Source organism: Mya arenaria, chromosome 11 (genome assembly GCF_026914265.1).
Source record: "Mya arenaria isolate MELC-2E11 chromosome 11, ASM2691426v1".
NCBI lineage: Eukaryota > Metazoa > Mollusca > Bivalvia > Myida > Myidae > Mya > Mya arenaria.
This window is the reverse complement of record NC_069132.1, coordinates 33386433-33406239: the sequence shown is the minus strand read 5'-3', so window position 1 is coordinate 33406239 and position 19807 is coordinate 33386433. Positions and strand designations below refer to the sequence as shown.

Genomic DNA, 19807 nt, shown 5'->3' with positions numbered 1-19807 from the left:
GATGTGTGTTGTTTTTAATACGAATGTTCATCCAACATACATTGAAATAACGTTTTGGTTGTCCAGTTGGCGCAGTAATTAGCGAACTAGTTCTCACCTAGACTTCCCGGCCTGGGCGCATGTGAGTTTATATTTATATATATATATTTTATAACACCATATTCCATATAAATACTTTTATAAAGACCCTACAAAGGCATACAATACAAATGTAATACATTCTAAGCCATCAAGCCCCAAGTAAATTAGCTGAAATACATACTTAAATTGAATTTTTATAAATTAAAAATGGTTTATAGTGATTATCATACAGATAATTCCTATCTAAAGTATAAAAATATAAAAACTCTTAAAAAAGTAAATATTAACACAAATTATTGAAAAACAAAAAAATAGCTAGCTTAGCTTAATACTGTTAGCAGGGACTTAAGATGTTTTGAGAAATTGCTGCCTGAGCTTTACAAGGTAAATATTCCTGATTTAAGTATGCAGTTTACGTTCAATTATGGTAAGGGTTAGCAGTTCCTGTGTAACACTACAGTTCATATGTAATGCATTAATTGGAAACCTATTTTTTTAATTGTACACCCAAACTAAATACACTGTATACTATCTACATGTCTATTAGCAGCATGAATTCATAACAAATTGCATAGTTGTGTGTAAATGAAATGTACAGAAATGGTTTGGAACAGATGCATGCTCCAATAAGTACATTGATATTTGATTGTCCTTGTTTTCACACATTTGTATCAGTGTATATTTTCCCTTCAATGGAATAGGCTTGCTTCAATACTGTTTCAAAAACTGGAGCACATTTACTTCTTAAGGCCCGTGAGTTTTTCTGAGAGTGCCCACAGTTTGGAGGCCATGACGTCATCTTGTCCAGCTTTTGTTGGCTCTTTGACAGCACAGTCACTGTAGAAATAAAATAAAATGTTTAAACTATTCCGATGTATTGTGTCCTATAATAAGAAGCAAAGCAGGTAATCATTGGACAAACTTTGAGAAATAGCTACGCCAGACATTCTAAAGATGTAAAGTGAACAAAAGCATTATGTCTTTTTGTTGATTATTTCATAACAAGAAACACCGCAATGTGACGAAACCAGGTTTTCACCGATTGACAGATGAACTTCAGCCTTCTCTGTGATATTCAGTTTCAGTCGTTTTTCTATTTTAGTACAGTGGCCTTGACCACAGGGGCCCTAAACGCAATCCCAGGGAAGGCCTCCATAAACACTTCCTAAAAACTAAGTTTAGATATGTCAACCCTAACTAAAGTTATTCGGGTCCATTTTTTGAAGCAGGATCACAAACGCAGACCCATGAAAAGTCTCCATAAACTCTTCTTAATACCAAGTTTAGTCAAGATATGTCAACTGTAACTAAGTTATGCAGTTCTAGCCATTTTTCGAGTTTTAGTAACAGTGACCTTGGCCCTAGGGACCCCCAACACAATCTCTTGAATCTATATTTTTTTAAGTGTGAGTTTTAAATATGCAGTTTGAAGTTTTATACTGAATATTACTTTTACACCATTCTCCAATGAAGGCACTAACGTTCTTATATAAAGCCAAATAAAAAATAAAAATAAAAAGCCTACCTATCCTACCTCTATTTAAAAGGACAAAACCCTAACCAAACCATTTTGTTTGGTCTGACCTTAAACCCAATGCCCCAAAGCGTAATTCCATGAAAGGTCTGCACAACCACTTCCTAAATAACAAGTTTAGTCAAAATACGTCAACCCTAACTAAAGTTATTCAGTTTCAACCGTTTTCCTATTTTTATTATCAGTAACCTGGACCTTGACCCCATTGGCCCTAAACGCAACCCCATAAAGGTCTAGACTAACTTGTTTGAAAAAGTTATCTCATTTTTCATTTTTCTGCATTGCATGTACCTGAAATATTTTCCTGGATGGTTTTCTACGTCTGGATCAAGAGCGCAGTAGAGTGTCGTCTGTGCCCCTGCTGTGGGTGTTTTTATCAGATGCTTCAGGAATGGGTAGTACAAGACCTTTGCTAGAAGTCGAGATACCAGGTTTCTATCTTCAATATGGCGCCCAAGCTCCGATGCAATAGCGCCGGGATGTAAGCTGACAGCAGTGACGTTGGTACCTTCAATGGGAAGTTTCAAGATACATTCTTGCGTTACCACCATTTGCAATAAAAACAAATAGTAGCGTGACTTTATATAATAGTTTCTTTAAGCAACTCTACTTCTCTACTTCATATACCAATGTGACGACTTCATGTATATGTTCCTTTATAGGCAAGGCTTCTGCTAAAACAACATATTTTCACCTTAGCAATATAGTATATTACTAACAGTTTTACCAAAGAGAAATTTCATTTTAGAAATGATAAAATTCAAATAAAAAATAAATACTATATTAGTATATAGGATAAATTACAATGTATATATATATATATATATATATATATATATTCTATACAATATTTGGATAAGATGTTTATTTACAACGAAATACGTACGTTCTTCCAGTGAATACCCGATCAAAATTTATATTGAATATTTGTTTCTGTGGTAAATAACTGTCATTTTCATCAGACACTGCCGGTAAGACGTTTGCTGCTTAAATAGAATACCTTCAAGTCGTTTGGCAAGTTCTCTTGTGAAGAGGATGTTGGCCAGTTTGCTGTTAGCGTACGCTGTCACGGTGCTGAATGACTTCGCACAATTGATATCCTCAAGATTTAAGTTGGCGCCTGAAAAGTAAAATACAAGGGATTACATGCACAAAACAGACAGAATTCGTTGTTGTCCTTCATAGACAAAATTGTCTGAAAGGAACACATACTTGACTTAAAAATGGAAATGAGTCCTGTAATTTATGATTCAGAAATGTTCAGTAAAATGCATAGAACCTATTATACAACAAATGTTCTTAAAATTAGTTTTACAGCTGTATTGCAATTTTAGTCAAACTATTGTGTTCTCGCTACCAGTCAAATCTATAGAGATTTTTCTGATCGTGTCATGATAGACAATTTGTATAACGAGCTCCAAAACACCCTTAAACGCGTATGTATACACGTTCTTTGTTCAAAATCAGTGCTTCTCAACACATACTTAGTTATAGTCTAAACCTGTTGGCTTGATATCTCATGGACCGGCAAAAATACTTCGAGCCTCGCAAATATCGAGCAGAGCGAGAATGCTACCATAGAGGGAAAAACGGTCCTTTACATTAAGGTGGAGCCAACGAGGAAATCGAACCAAGCGATATCGTGCCAACGGGTTTTGGCCGTATGTAAAGTTAAAATTTATATACAATGAAGGAGCCAACGAGGAAATCAAACCAAGCGATATCGTGCCAACGGGTTTTGACCGTATGTAAAGTTAAAATTTATATACAATGAAGGAGCCAACGAGGAAATCAAACCAAGCGATATCGTGCCAACGGGTTTTGACCGTATGTAAAGTTAAAATTTATATACAATGAAGGAGCCAACGAGGAAATCGAACCAAGCGATATCGTGCCAACGGGTTTTGACCGTATGTAAAGTTAGAATTTATATACAATGAAGGAGCCAACGAGGAAATCGAACCAAGCGATATCGTGCCAACGGGTTTTGACCGTATGTAAAGTTAGAATTTATATACAATGAAGGAGCCAACGAGGAAATCGAACCAAGCGATATCGTGCCAACGGGTTTTGACCTATGTAAAGTTAGAATTTATATACAATGAAGGAGCGAACGAGGAAATCGAACCAAGCGATATCGTGCCAACGGGTTTTGACCTATGTAAAGTTAGAATTTATATACAATGAAGGAGCCAACGAGGAAATCGAACCAAGCGATATCGTGCCAACGGGTTTTGACCGTATGTAAAGTTAGAATTTATATACAATGAAGGAGCCAACGAGGAAATCGAACCAAGCGATATCGTGCCAACGGGTTTTGACCTATGTAAAGTTAGAATTTATATACAATGAAGGAGCCAACGAGGAAATCGAACCAAGCGATATCGTGCCAACGGGTTTTGACCTATGTAAAGTTAGAATTTATATACAATGAAGGAGCCAACGAGGAAATCGAACCAAGCGATATCGTGCCAACGGGTTTTGACCTATGTAAAGTTAGAATTTATATACAATGAAGGAGCCAACGAGGAAATCGAACCAAGCGATATCGTGCCAACGGGTTTTGACCGTATGTAAAGTTAGAAGTTATATACAATGAAGGAGCCAACGAGGAAATCGAACCAAGCGATATCTGCCAACGGGTTTTGACCGTATGTAAAGTTAGAATTTATATACAATGAAGGAGCCAACGAGGAAATCGAACCAAGCGATATCTGCCAACGGGTTTTGACCGTATGTAAAGTTAGAATTTATATACAACGAAGGAGCCAACGAGGAAATCGAACCAAGCGATATCTGCCAACGGGTTTTGACCTATGTAAAGTTAGAATTTATATACAATGAACATACGTCTATGACCAAGAGATGAGACAGTAACAATGCGACTTGGCGCTGACTTTTTCACCAGATCGAGCAGTAAGTTAGTGAGAAGGAAATGTCCGAGGTGGTTCGTCCCCATCTGCATGTCAAACCCATCCTCCGTCTTCCACTGTGGGGTCCACATCACACCTGGAAAAAAACGTTCATAACGAACTGATTCTAGTAAGTACCTTACTAATTAATGTCAATATAGATGTTTAACTAGTATAGTTATTTGAAGTTTGAAGGAGTGTGTAGTAAAACGTCTTTAGTTCAGCTTGTATTATGCGGCTTTCTTTTGCACGAATTGTGTCTATAAGAACGAATAGCTTATAAAACGTCATTCATTTCCATAGATCTACCTGCGTTGTTGATCAGAATGTCAAGTCTCTGCTCATTTTTCTTCACCTCTTCGGCACATTCTCGGACGGACTTGAGGGAGGAAAGGTCCAACTTGTATACCACGACGTTCGTGTTTCCCGTGCTGTTGATGATATCACTGGCAGCTTTCTGTGCTCGCGTCAGATCTCTACATGCTAAAAGGACTCGAGCTCCTACAAAAAGTGGATATTATATGAGTGGACATGCAGTATGATATTCATTTAACAAATATTTCTTAAATTTATAAAAAACGATTCTTGCCAAGTCTATCAAAATGCCATCGAGTTGGATAGATTTCGTAATGAATGGCCATGCCGAATATGATCTTTTATTTTTATCATAAATACTAATGTGGTTATATGCAACGCTCTATATCTAAAACGTCACCTAATAGCGCGCATATTCAACGATATTTATGACATCACTCACTAAAAGATATTACACGTGTTATATATCAAAACTATCTGTTGCCTATACTCTGTTGTCTATCATAATCATAGGGAGTATGTTTAACCCTACATAATAAATTATAATATAAATATATTTCCCATGTATGCGGGGCCGATGGAAAAATCCGACTATAGAGAGCAAGTGCGGAAGCCAGGAACGAGACTTGCCGAGTTACTGGCCACGCAGCGTGCCCGAGGTTCGTTTTTTTTCATCCGTCCAGCATACACGTAATACTTTTTCTTGCATACCGAAAATACCAATGTCAATGGTTAACGACGTTACAATCCTCGGCTTTTCTTTATACAAGCATAATATATATGATGTCGAGAGCCATTCTTTAATAAAAAAAAACCCAGCTGCAAAATATTATACCACATGTATTTCTTATCGTGATGAATAATTATGAACCCACGAACAAATGCGATAAATCCTTATTTTTTTTTTTTTTAATAAATACTGGTGAACATCTAAGTTACACTACCTCTCTTGGCCAGATCTTTTGCGGTTTCTTTCCCAATGCCGGTATTCGCTCCTGTTATAAGGACAGTTTTGCCTGCCAGTTTCAATGTGCTGCGGCATTTTGGGCCCTGCATATACTGTCGGATGGTGAGAAACGCACATACTGGAAAACAACATTAAATTAGTCGTTGATTACAGACAGTTTTGCCTGCAAGTTTTAATATGCTGCGGTATTTAGCGCTGTCCATATGCTGTCGGATGGTGGGACAAAGTGTACCGTGACGCCGATAAAGCCGACGACGGACAAAGTAGCCCGTGACGCCGATAACGCCGACGACGGACAAAGTGACCAGCGACGCCGATAACGCCGATGACGGACAAAGTGACCCGTGATGCCGATAATGCCTACGAAGGACAAAGTGACCCGTCACGCCGATAACGCCGACGACGAGCAAAGTCGCTCGTGACGCCGATAACGCCGAGACGGACAAAGTAGCCCGTGACGCCGATAACGCCGACGACGGACAAAGTGTACCGTGACGCCGATAACGCCGACGACGAGCAAAGTCGCTCGTGACGCCGATAACGCCCACGACGAACAAAGTCGCTCGTGACGCCGATAACGACGACGACGGACAAAGTGACCCGTGACGCCGATAACGCCGACGACGAGCAAAGTCGCTCGTGACGCCGATAACGCCGACGACGGACAAAGTCGCTCGTGACGCCGATAACGCCGACGAAGGACAAAGTGACCCGTGACGCCGATAACGCCGAACAAAGTCATCCGTGGCGCTGATAACGACGACTACGGACAACATAGCCCTTGCACAGATAATGACGAAGAGGGACAAACATAGTTATACCTCCTGCGAAAGCACTTTGTAAACTTTTAAAGGGACTAGACACCCATGATATCATTGCAAGAAAAAAAAAGAAAATTGTCAAACTAACGACACATTAACTTCCGTAGTTTTTACATATTTTTCCTATTTGAATTTTACTGGGTGTGTCTATCACGTAAATACCAGCTATTTTAAGTAAACTTTGCCGAGACAGCGACAAAATAGTCTTTTTATCATGTAAAGTGTTGTTTTATCGGCCGCATACAGCTCGTTTTAATAAGTCTAGGTTTGTATTGAGGAAATACCATTTTTGCCGATTTTGGGACCATCTGGTGTCTAGTCCCTTTAACTTTCCACGCCACTGTAAAGGTTTACAGACATGGCCATCTGCTGCTGTATGCACGATATATGTTACATTCAATCATTTTTATACAGCGGCTCGTCTTTGTGCTAACTTAATGGGGAAATATATAAAATGAAAACAATATTTTCCAAAAATAAATAAAATTAGCATATGGTCATAGTTAAGTGTTACACATCCTATTATTTAGCAGTTATTAATTTGCAAGGAGGTTCGTGAAATTACCTTATAGGCGTATCTTTGGAAATATTTGCCAATTCCTTCCTACAATATTAAAGATGCATGCTTTGGAACACACCGATGTTTTAATAGACATAAAAGTATCTTTAATTAGTTCTTTTCCCTGATTTAAATGTGACGCACATGTCCCAGATCCTATGATACCTGTCCGTATATCCCAATGTACATGATTGTAAAACTACTGGGGCGCTTAAAATTACAGTTAAAAATTGAAAACAATCTTTACTGCAGATAATTGCCCGATATACCACTGATATACATGTTGTATTTATTACATATTGATCAGGGATTCGACATTTATTGGTTGTGGCTTAATTTGATAAAAAAGGATGCATATTTAACCCATCATATTTAAACTGAAATGGCTTAAATTTTATCTAGGGTTTGGTTAGGGCATTCGCATTAATCAGAGTTTTGATAATGATAAATCTTATCTTGGTACGCATAGCATCATTACTCTGGTGAACGAGAAAGGGTTAGGGTGGGTTGTGTCCCTGTAAATGTTTTGCCCAACTCGCGGGCGGGGTGGGGACGACGAAGGGTTATTTAATGTAAAACAATAAATGGCAGTGGTCGAAACAAGCACAAGCACGCATGTCCTGCTTCCGGGTCAGCTCAAAATTGATGGATTTTATATACCATGATGTGAAACACACTTGTGCCTTGGAGACATTTCGATGACTGAAATTAATTTAATAATATTACCTGGTATATAAATGATGTTAATCAGATCTGCAATATCACACACATTTGATATAATATTGCATGAAACTATATAACAATTACTTTACATGAACTCTAACACGGGAAATAAGATGGAATGAAAATAAGGTTAAAAAAATATATCACAGGGGCTTGAAGATGAATTAAGTTAATACATCTATTATTTAGAACACGAACCTTTTCCATGGCATCTATACAGTACACAGTATTGTGTAACAAAGGTTTGATCTGAGACCAATAACAAACTGCCAGATGTATACACTTTTTTATTATAAATTTAAGTTTGTACTAGATAATAAAATTTAATATTTGACACATGCATTTCAGTTCTAAAACCCAAAGATGCTATCTATGTCATTATGACCAGATAGCTCGTCTGACAAAACTGAGTTACATGTACTGTGAAATGTATCCCAGATCCCGGGATACTTGTACCTACACTACATGTACATGAATTAAAGTAGTCCCAGATAAAACATAACATATATTGCCACATAACAAAATAATAATAATAAAATGTATATATACCTCCTATTACCCCGTATGTCAAAAACCCACAATTATCCGCGAAAAACTTGGAAATACACGATTCTTCCATAATTGTACTTTCAGTGTTAAATGACATGTACATGTAGGTCAGGGACACACTAGTTCTACTTTCGTTTTAGATCCAGTGTCAAGCAGATAATTGTCACCAACGTAAATAGTAATTATGAAATTAAAAAATACATATTATTCTTATCGTATTCAATAAGAGAAAAACTGACTTTCAAAAATTGCAAATACTTTTTCGTTGAAAAAATATTGTATTCACTGCGTGACTGACTGGCATCCAAGATGGCTTCCTGGAAAGATATTCTCGAAAATGAGGGATATAATCAGCTAATTGAGGCCAAAAAGTACACTGAAGAACTTGCAAAAGATGATCCTGAAGACGAACCATATAGGTCTTTGTACCATGCAAGAGGAATTTACAAATCTGTGCACAAACTCATTAAAAAAACAGCAGACAAACACCACTGGGACGAAGATTTCTACTTCGTTTGGTCTGCTTTGGAACTGAAACTAGGTATAACTATAAGAGGTTTTAACTCGCCTGGCTAACATGACAGGTTTGATATAAATGATAAATCTAATATTGTACACATAGCAAAATTGCTCTGGTGCACGAAAATGGTGTTACCCAAATCCTCGAGGCTTTATTCCCACCATTTGGTGAGCTAGGGTCTATCACCTAACCTGGACAGTACACAATTTATGCCACAGTGTTGTCAATAAGAACAAAACGCCGGCCAAAATAAACCATTCAAATGGCAATTGGGTTGGTTCAAATTTAAAAAAATTAGTGAATTTAAAGTGCTTTAAGTAGGAGCTGGTCAGTTTCGTTAAAATTTAAGACAGTTCAACTGTATGGAGGCTATTCGTTGCCAAAAGTCCAGACATGTATGCGTGTGTTTTATGTGTCACAGTTTGTAACATTGATGATTAACCAATGCACATTTTACAAATGCCAACGCATCGGTTGTATGTTTACATTTCACACTGTACATTTTCATTTTTCATTGTGCCGATTGGAGTTTTATTCTCGTTGCATCTATTCAACAGAAGATTCAGTCGTGTTTATAGAGTTGTTATGGTAAACACTCGTCATTCTGTAAACTTACAAGCCGATTTTTACTATGCGGTTTGTAGAAGACAAATTTCAGTTCGTAGTTCTACGAAGTACATTGTATGATGGTGACTTTTCATTCGCAGTTGAACATGTTTGCGAGATAAATTTAATTTTATTTATAGATAGCTCCGCCTTCACCACGGCCTTTACTCCTCCTTTCGTCTCTCGGAAATTTCCGCTATCGCTCGGCTCTATTTAAATCAATTTTAGACACTTGGACAATGGATATTGCGAACCTTATGGGCATTACGGATCATCTATATTAAGACATTTTAGACTATGATTTGGTAACGAATATTTATTTAGAAGAAATGATCAGACCATCTTAATGATAAAGTAATATTTATAAAACAAACTGGACCTAAACTAGAAACAAAACATCATGGTCCTAAGTGTCCCTGAACCAGGTCGGAAGTGTCTGGTCCGTATTGGTTGTGGTTTAAAATGTCTTGATACATTTTCGATAATGTACCGGAAATAAAATTTAAACACTTCACGGCAGTCTTTTTGAGATATTTATATACATATTCAAGCTTGCATGTGCGTAGCTGCCTATTCGCGAGTACGCGGCTAAATCCACATGATTCTGACAAAAATATAATAAAAAAATCAGCCGAAGTTGCAATAGCGTACTTGACTCCATAATCCTAATACTGTCTATTCTCCAGTACTAATTAAAGCACCTCAGAACGCCCGTTTCTGAGGGGGCATGCCCTCAGACCCCCTAGCAAAATTATGAATCCACATGAATAGAGGGCTAGCTACGCCCCTGGCTTGAAACGCGTTTCTTAAACAAAGGACCAGGTAAGTCTAACAGAGTTCGGAAGTAACAGTTAATTTGTAACAATCATATAGATGCAATTTCATTTATTGCTAATAATCCAAATTACTTGCGGCTACCTTTTAATACCCCACCCACACACAATAGTCCGGACTTTTTTCACATTTAGGTGAAGCAGCCCTTGCCCATTAGGAGCGGGAAATTTGCGCGTTATTTTCTCATATATGGAAAAAAAGGCTCTCTATATCTCTATTTATTCATGTTCTTGACATCCCCTACTTGACTGTTTATGCCTATGGTTCACAGTCAGGTGCTAGTCATTCTAAAATGCCGTCCAGGCGAGGACAGCATTTAAGAATGACTTAGTCAGGGGCGTACCAGAAGGAAGCATTTTAAATTTAACGCCTGTATGCTTGAGTAAGGTTTCGTCATTTAAAGATATTTCATTAATTTATTCTTAATATATCAAATTGTGCGGGAGCCGGAGAGGTGTCCCACTATCAAGAATATTAAAAAAGTTTTTCACAGATCCATTCGAGCATTTTTGACGCTAGCAGAAATTATGTAAAAAAACAACCCTGTATATATATATGTATGTTCATTAACTTAGCTTTAATTTAGATTTTGAATTTTGAGCTCTTGTCATTTCTAGGAGCTAATACTGATGTATACGCACGGGCGTGCTGGCGTATGGCTAGGTACACCCCTGACAGTGGCGGACCCAGTAATTCGTAACTTGGGAGCACAAATGGGTTGAAGCGCTGTTCTTCCTCTGGAAGGGCCGTCCATGGTTCATTCATAAATAAAATAAATAAAAAAATTGCTTGCTTGGGGGAATTTTAAGGAAAAAGACTATGCTCATTGTCCGATGGCCTTTAATAAGTCCCTTTTATATAATTAAAAAAAACTGACAGTGGCCCTACAAATCCCAGCTCAGATACACCAACTGTCATTAACTGAATAATATGGTGACATATATCCCATTCAGGAACATTGATCTTCAGTTTATTTATTTTTTAAATGAAGTTTTTATTGTGAAATAAAGAGATAGTGCTCCGACTGTGATTTGAACCGTAGCCGAAGATGTTATCCCCTGGCTAAATTTTACAGAAATAAACTAAAAGAAAATCTGATTCGTTAGTTCCGCCAATTCACCTTCGTTTTTTTCGTGACATTTACCATATAAGGTATAGGCGAAATCGTCTATCCTTGTATTTCTGAATTTGTCAATTGACTTTTGTAAACCTGGACTTGTAGGTCTGCAAGTGTTCATTTTACGAATACAAGTGTCGACTGTACGATTGCAGTTTTACATATGCATGATTCGACTTTCTAAATTACATCATCATATTGTTAAAAGCAAATCATACGATCAATGTTTTATTGAGTTTATACAGTTTAGATCTGGCAATTATGCATTTTGTCTTTTATAATGACAAATGTAAAATCAGTACGGAAAAACTGACGCATAGAAATAACAAATAGCACGTCTACATTGACAAATGTAAGAGACATTTTGTACGATTAAGAAGCACATTGTAGGAATTAACACGTCTGGACTTTTGGCAACAAATAGCCTCCATACAACTGAAGCTTATTGAGAACTTTTTCCATATTTCTTGAGACCTCACGAGGGAATTTTGACATTTGCAAAGGGATTTTTACGTGTTCAGTAAACGCTGCAAAACCATAAACATAGAAAGATACACATATGGGTCCATGTAAATAAATTTATGTTAAGAAAGCAAGGGCATTTATTTCCCTCAACTATTTTACTATCATCATTAAAAGTGCAAGTGTGGGCATTTTATTTTTCTGCAATGCCTTTTAAAGCTGCTTTCTCATAAATTGACAGTTTTGGCCTTTTTTTCTTTTTTTGTCTCAGAATCAGCTCATTTTGGCATCAATGCCTTCAATTCAGTCATATAAGATAACTCACAATAGAACAGATCTTAACTGTTTGATAAAATGCAGAAAAAATATAATTTTCTTTAAGCGTTGGTAACGTTTTAGTCATAAATTTCAATTTTCAAAATTAAATATGAAAAATGCGATTTGCTCTTTTGTCAGCAGTCTTATATCACTTGTTTACAGACATTAATGCCAAAATTGGCTCATTCCAAAACAAAAAATTAAAGGTTGTCAAAACAATCAATCTGTGAGAGTGCAGCTCTAACTGAAATGCACTGTATTGAGTATACATGATGGTCGCAAGAAAATTAATTGTACAAAGTAAACTAGTTTACAAAAAGAAAGTTTTTCCTTACCACATGGAGGATATTCAACCCATCAGGAGATAGTGAATTGCATCAAAATTCCTGGGGATAATAGGAATGAGGATATGGCATGTATTCGTACACCGCACTGTTGCTTTGTTCATTTTACATTTTTGAACAGATTAAAGTACGGTAATAACTTTTATGATGGATTATGTTGTTACGCATTGGTACATCTGTAAGTTATTGTTATAACAATTTACATGTTTAAATGATTTGGGGTTTTCTCATTTCAGGAATCAATTATGTCTCCACAGAAGAAAAGTCAACTGGTGAAGAACATCTGCAAAAATGCCTTGATAAAATGGAAGATTTCAAGTTGACTAAAGAAGGAATGGGCATTTATCAGGAAGCACTGAATCAGATGGGTATCTTACAATCTGGACGGGGAAAGCCTGAGGAAGCTCTTGATTGCTTCAAGCAGGCTGAGCTTCTTTATGTTGACTTTAAGGACATAGTTGGTGGGGCTCCATGCTCTGTAGATGAGTATTTGTCTCCTAAAGTTGAAGACACTAGTCAACTTGAACTTGAAAGAACCAAGAAATTTGAAAGCGCATACACCCATACATTGTTCTACTTTGCTCAAGTATATCAGCAGTTGGGTGAGGCAGATATTTCCGGTCAGTACTGTCATCTGACTTTACAACGGCAATTGGATAGTCCTGGTCTTGATCCATTGGACTGGTGTTTGCATGCAGCTACTCTTTCCCAGTATTACATGACAAACAGGGACTTCACTATATCAAGACATTGCCTGGCAAGTGCTGAAGTGGTGTACGCCCAGGCTGAAGCAAATGATGAAGTAAATTGTCCTGATGAGGAGAAGGAGAAGCTCCATCAAGCTAAGGCTGATATTGTTCGATGCTGGATAAAATATGGTCTTGGTCTTATGGAATATTCCAGGGAAGAGTTACTTAACGAAGCTGCTGGAAAAACTAAAGATGACATGGACATAGATGAGAATGCGGATGAAAATAAAAACGAAAATGTTGACACCGATAAAGAATCTAATCAGTCTGAAAATGCCAGTGATGAAAGAGGTGCTTCCAGCTGTTCAAGAGTTTCTAATAAAGCAACAGAAAATCAAGATGATGATCAGGCTAAGGAAAAGTCAAATGATAATGAAAGTATTGAAGAACAAGAGACTAGTGCAAATCAAGCAGAAAATACTGAAGCAGCTGCCCCAAATAGTATTGATGTTAAAAATAGTGATGAAAAAAATGGTCAGCTTGGTGATGAAGATCCAGAGAAAATTGCAGAAAGACTAAAACATCAAAAAGAGGAAATTTCAAAAAGAAGCAATGAATTGAGAAAAAATGCTTTCAAGAAAGGTGGAAAAAGGTTCAATCTGGAGGTAACCTCCCATGAAGAAAAAATAACGGACAAAACCCTGAAAACATTTGATGAGGCTCGCGAAATTTTCCTCCTTGTCAAGAAATGGATAGATGGAGCCAAAGAATTTTACAAATTTGAGCACCATTGCACTGACTATGTATCCATTGTGCAAGATCACAGTCTGTCCTTCAAGTTTCTTTCATTTTTTGAACCAGACTTAGAAAGGCAATGTAAAATGCACAAGAGAAGGATAGATATGTTGACAGAGATTTTGAATGAGTTGAATCCACAGCATTACCTGCTTGTGTGCAGACAGCTCATGTTTGAAATTGCCGACACATACAGCGCTATGATGGACCTAAAGATAGCAATCCTTGAAGCTGCAGGGGGAACTGTTCGACCCACTCCTCATCATGTGAAGAAAATCAACATACTTGTCAGTGAGAGTATCAAATATTATCAGGAATACCTAAACACCTTGAAGGGAGGGAAACCTGTGTATCCTGATGAATTTCCAATCAATGATGTTCGACCGGGATTGGTAGCAATGTTCTGCATGGGTCGATTGTATTCAAAGTTCTTAGCCGGGGATGTGCAAACACGGTTGTTGAATATGAAGAAAAGTAAGGATTGTTACCAGTTTGTTGTCGATTACTGCAAAAAGAACCCATCAGCAAAGCCATTAGTTGAAACAGAGGCAGATATCTGTCAGGAAATGGTTGAATTGCTTCCAGCAAAAATGGAAAGAGTCCGATTGCAAGCGGAAATGTAGGCTCGTGGTCTGCAAGGTGTTTAATCAAAGTATGAAGTGATATATTAACTTATTGGTATTATTTTGGTAACTTATTATTATAGTATTTATGATGGACATATAAGGGATTGCAATAAAACATATATAAGTTTAATAAGTACTACTGTACAGTGTACTGTTCAGTATCATTCATGATATTTTATATAAAATCAACATTTAGATTACAAACCAGCTGTATTTTCATTTCATAACAGAAGGGATTTCCCTGAATACCCATGATGATGAACTTATATACAATATACTAAGTGTCAAGAGGAAAAATTGGCAACCATAGAAATACATTGAATAACAAATATCTTTATTAAAAGTAATTTAGAATTGTTAAACTAATATACCGGTACTTCCAGAACACATGCATATTTTTGTGGCATTATTTAGTTATTGAGGGTTACGAATGGTTCGCTTATGTATAAGCGATTTTGACTGAATGAACCCCAAAATTTAAATTGGAATACCTCTGATCATACTACTTAAATTAGGTCTGTGTTTGGTAAAATGACGGCAAAATGTATGTGACTTCCGTCAAACAAGTGACGTCATTGATAGGTCATTGCATCGATACTCCTGAAGTCCTTAGGAGTTCACTAACATGCACTGACCAAATGTTTTCACACACTGATTAACTGCAATACTAAATTATTCATAAATGAATTATTTGTTGTTTATAGTTCAGATGTTGTCACTTGTGAGATGGTGTATGCAATAAGACATATAATTATGTAGCTTCTCAAAGTTGTAAATTGTTTACATTATTTAAACATGAACACAAAACATTTGCACACAATTGAAATTGAAAGCTGTTCCAGTGCTAATACCTTTCCGTATAATAAGGAGTTTGCTAGGCTTTTAAAGAGACAGGGTGCTTAGGGAGAAAAAGGGCACAAACATGTTGAATAAGGCTGTTAAGAGCTTAAATATTATGATTTTGACATTAATTGTTGTGTTTAATTGAAGTAATATAAGGTTTCAATTACCAAATATGTTAAGTGTGTATGTATTTATAATTACATTATAAGTGTTAATCAAAAGATATGTTTCACAGTCTTATGCATTTGATTCTATGAAGGCAGAAGTGTACCCATGCTGGTCTTCATGAGGGCAGAAGAGTGCTACCAAAAATGGACTGAGTAAAGCACCCTTTCATAACTCTTTAACTAAACCCTTGTAAATGTACAGTATATTTACATGCATAGTGTAAAAAACTTACAAGGTTTGTCCTGTTGTATTTGCCTAACCCATGTCATGTCAGTTATTTTAAGCTCAACTATTCGAAAAATAGATGGGCTATACTACTCGCCACAGCGTAGGCGTCCGGTTAAAGTTTTAGGGCAAGTTGGGATTTTCACTTATAAGTCCAATACCCTACATTCACTTGAGTTTATACTTCACACAGTTGTTCAGGGCCATCACATGATGAGGTTAGATAACTCCATATTATTCTTTACACAGATTATGGCCCCTGATTGACTATGAAACTTGGGTTAAAGTTTTAGGGCAGGTTGGGATATTTATAAATAACTGCTATACCCTTTGTTCAATTGACTTAATACTACACACAGTTGTTCAGGACCATCACACAATGAGGTTACATAATCCCATATTATCCTTAATACAAGTTATGGCCCCTGATTGACTTAGGTTAAAGTTTTAGGGCAGGTTAAAGTTTTAGGGCAAGTTGGGATTTTCACTTAAAACTCCAATACCATTCATTCAATTGACTTAATACTTCACACATTTGTTCAGAGCCATCACATAATGAGGTTAGATAACTCCATATTATTTTTTTATACAAATTATGGCCCCTGATTGACTATGGAACTTAGGTTAAAGTTTTAGGGCAGGTTGGGATATTTATTAATAACTTCTATACCCTTCATTCAATTAACTTAATACTTCACACAATTGTTCAGGACCATCACCCAATGAGGTTACATAACTCCATATCCTTAATACAAGTTATGGCCCCTGATTGACTTAGGTTAAAGTTTTAGGCAAGTAAAAGTTGAGGGCAATTTGGGATTTAAATAAAAAAAACTTCTATACCTTTCATTCCATGCACTTAATAAAATTCAAAATTATTTACGAGCATCTTACAACAAGAAACATAACTCCATTTTAACCTAGATACAAATTATGTCCCTTCAATATATATATATATTTTTAATTTCTTTTGATAGGCACATTTTTACATTCTTAACCAGCTTTTTACCAAGGGAAAACAAGGAGGGCTATACTATATGGCCCTTGAATTTTTATTATTATTATTCTTTTTTTCACTTTTAATTTCTTTTGAAAGGCATATTTGTATATTCTTTACCACATTTTCATAATGGGAAATCAAGTTATTTGAATGTCTTGCGTCATTTTTCGGATGGTGGGAGGGCAGCATCAAAGTCACCTTACATATTGTATAATTTTAGTTTGGTTTGACATAAATAGACCAAACTTGGTAATATTACATTATTATTGTATTCACTTCTAAGTCAAAGCAGCGAAGTCGAGCGCGCTGTCTTACGACAGCTCTTATTATTGATAGTTACCTTTCTGGAACCGGCACACCTTCACATTTTCTTAACAATTTGCAATATTATAAATCTTCCAGCTTTGCTTTATATAGTACTTGCACTAATGTATTGTTTAAATATGTAAATGTTACAGCATACATTGTATTTATTGTTTTAATTTTGGAGAAGGATTGTTATGATAACTTATAAAAACACCAGTAGCAAATTGTATAAAACTTTGATAATTGGTTGGACCTGTCCCAAGTTCAATGCCTTCCACAGTGCGGAATGTGTCATATTTTTTTCATTTAAAAATATAGCATCAAGAACCCACAAGACATTGTTGATTAGGTAGTCTGGGGCATTTTGACACAAAAAACTATCCCAAAACATGTCACAAAGAATGTATGTTCTACTCCTGAAAAAAGATTGTCTCTCAAAACTAAATAAAACCTGCACTTTAGAAACATTTTAATTTTTGGTCTTTCCCACCCACTTTGGCACTGTGGAAGGTCCTTAATACTAGTTTTTTGATAAATATTTACCAATCAATACATGTTTTGGGTAATTTTGACAAAACCAAAGGTTATCCGGATTTATATAATTGGCTGCTGTAGTGTTTTGTTGTTTAAAGGATTGTTACAATTGTTTTGAAAAAAAAAACGTATTGTTTTGACTCCTGTATATATCTTTTCATGTTTCGACAGTTTTGTTTCTTAGATTGTTTTAAATGATTGAGCTTTTGAATAAATTATTAAACAAACTTTATATCTCCTCTACCATAATTGATAACATTTCAGATCATTCCAATAAATAAAGTGCTTTTTATAATTATATTTTACGAACACATGCATCATGTTATATTTCAAACAAACACGCACTACATGTGTAAAAGAGTTATATTTTAATTACTTTTATTGGTTCAGATTGCTGTTTCAGGCAAAATATCATAAGCTGTTCGGTGATGTCATTCCAAGGATTGAGTTGTTTTCTCACCTATTTCTTAGTTATAACTTACCAATGCCAGAATGTATTTTTCCAGCTTATAAGTCATTTCCATTGTTTTTGTGAAGTTGCTATGTAGTCTAACAGCATTAAAGTGTAGAAAATCCAGTTCGTGTTTTGTTTGGTTTACTCGGGATAATGTTCCTATCAGCTCTGTCGTACAAGGTTCTTTGAACGTTAGTCTGCGTGATCGTTGACACTGATGGTGATAGCACGTAGAATACCGTGCATTTATATAGGTCTGTGTTAATTAAACATATAACATCATGTATATGGACGTGAAAACAGAAAGGTCAAAGGAAATCGGAACAGGAGATTTAATCATTCTCATGCACTTGTAATGTATTTGACAAATTAGACGAATAGTAAACTGTCGATGCTGCCGTGATAATGTTATATATCAACTGTAGATTAAAGAACTTCTTCGATATTATAGGTGGTCTGATTTCAGAAAAAAAAGAGATAATGCCATAGTTTTTGCGTTTCAAGCCTCTCAGAGATTGTCGTCATAGCGCAAATAAATTGAATTGGTTACGTTTTTTAATGCATGGATATTGTTCTACAAAGCTAAGAATAAGACGAGACCAATACAGTAGAATAACCGTCGTTTATGTGTTATATATGTATACAGATGTGTGTTCTTACATAAACTTTTAAAAATCAGTAATTTTGTGACGCTGGGACATGAACGAGTTGTAAATGGTGATGCTTATATATGTGTCATTTTGACGTCATTGCTTTAGTGCTAAGGCGGATCAAATACATATTTAAAAATAGTGTTTAACTTGTGTATCTGTGATCGTGCGTTTTAAAATATCATAAAGCATTTTTTTTAATAAATGAAAATAGCAATAATGATTTACTTTAACATTGCAAAAGAATGGCGGACTGCGTACATTGCAGTGCCGATCGGGAGCGTCATAAAGGATTGAGTCACCTGAAGTCTCGAGAAGCCAGGCAGAAACGATGTAAACCCTACGGCTCACCCAGCCACCCAATGAGAGCGACCGAGGGCCAATTTTGAGAGGCTCTCTATCGTGCGGCAAGGCAACGAGAGCGCCGGTATATGAAACGTGTGAGGGACAGCGAGTCTGAGCAGATCAGCCGTGATCAGCGATCAATGTTCAGATGTGTCAACCGGGACACACGCTCCGGTACTGTACGGTGAAATATGTGTTTATATACAATGTTTGTAGTCTATTGCATGAAAACATGATTTCATTATTTGCATGTATAATATTATATTATATATGGGTTTCATTATTAAATCTATTTTAACGAATTGGTCTACATGAAATATTTCAAATGAAAGAAAATATAATAAACTATTTAAACGTCGATGGTACATATATTGTAATGCAGCTTATTTTTTACCTAAAAAGAAGCACACTTTGATATAAAACTCAATTTACTGATATTTTAAGGGAGTGAACTACCGTAGCATCAAACAACTCCATTTGCTAGTTACAGTATAATAGAGATATTAATAG

General features: G+C 36.2%; 2 protein-coding genes across 2 annotated transcripts; one reads left to right on the top strand and one right to left on the bottom strand.

The window, feature by feature from the left end:
• Positions 1-145: 145 nt before the first annotated feature.
• On the bottom strand, positions 146-8589 carry LOC128209769 (retinol dehydrogenase 11-like). The gene is made up of 7 exons (XM_052913970.1): positions 8462-8589; positions 5787-5927; positions 4837-5028; positions 4466-4624; positions 2616-2735; positions 1907-2123; positions 146-918 (listed from the first exon to the last, which is right to left on the bottom strand). Exons 1-7 carry the CDS (start codon positions 8562-8564, stop codon positions 819-821), a joined length of 1032 nt encoding a protein of 343 aa, XP_052769930.1. The 5' UTR covers positions 8565-8589; the 3' UTR covers positions 146-818.
• Positions 8590-8764: 175 nt separating this feature from the next.
• On the top strand, positions 8765-18425 carry LOC128209091 (KIF-binding protein-like). Its single transcript, XM_052912940.1, has 2 exons — positions 8765-9002; positions 12899-18425. The coding sequence occupies exons 1-2, from the start codon at positions 8771-8773 to the stop codon at positions 14767-14769; spliced, it is 2103 nt and encodes a 700-aa protein (XP_052768900.1). The 5' UTR covers positions 8765-8770; the 3' UTR covers positions 14770-18425.
• Positions 18426-19807: the final 1382 nt, after the last annotated feature.

Bases quoted from the DNA above. Each gene is read 5' to 3' on its own strand.
- LOC128209769 (XM_052913970.1), bottom strand. From the start codon at position 8,564: ATGTACATGTCATTTAACACTGAAAGTACAATTATGGAAGAATCGTGT. The intron at 5,029-5,786 runs GTAGTGTAACTT...CACTTTTTGTAG, and splicing joins AAAAGATCTGGCCAAGAGAG to GAGCTCGAGTCCTTTTAGCA. The intron at 919-1,906 runs GTACATGCAATG...TTATTTCTACAG, and splicing joins CATCCAGGAAAATATTTCAG to TGACTGTGCTGTCAAAGAGC.
- LOC128209091 (XM_052912940.1), top strand. From the start codon at position 8,771: ATGGCTTCCTGGAAAGATATTCTCGAAAATGAGGGATATAATCAGCTA. The intron at 9,003-12,898 runs GTATAACTATAA...TTCTCATTTCAG, and splicing joins TGCTTTGGAACTGAAACTAG to GAATCAATTATGTCTCCACA.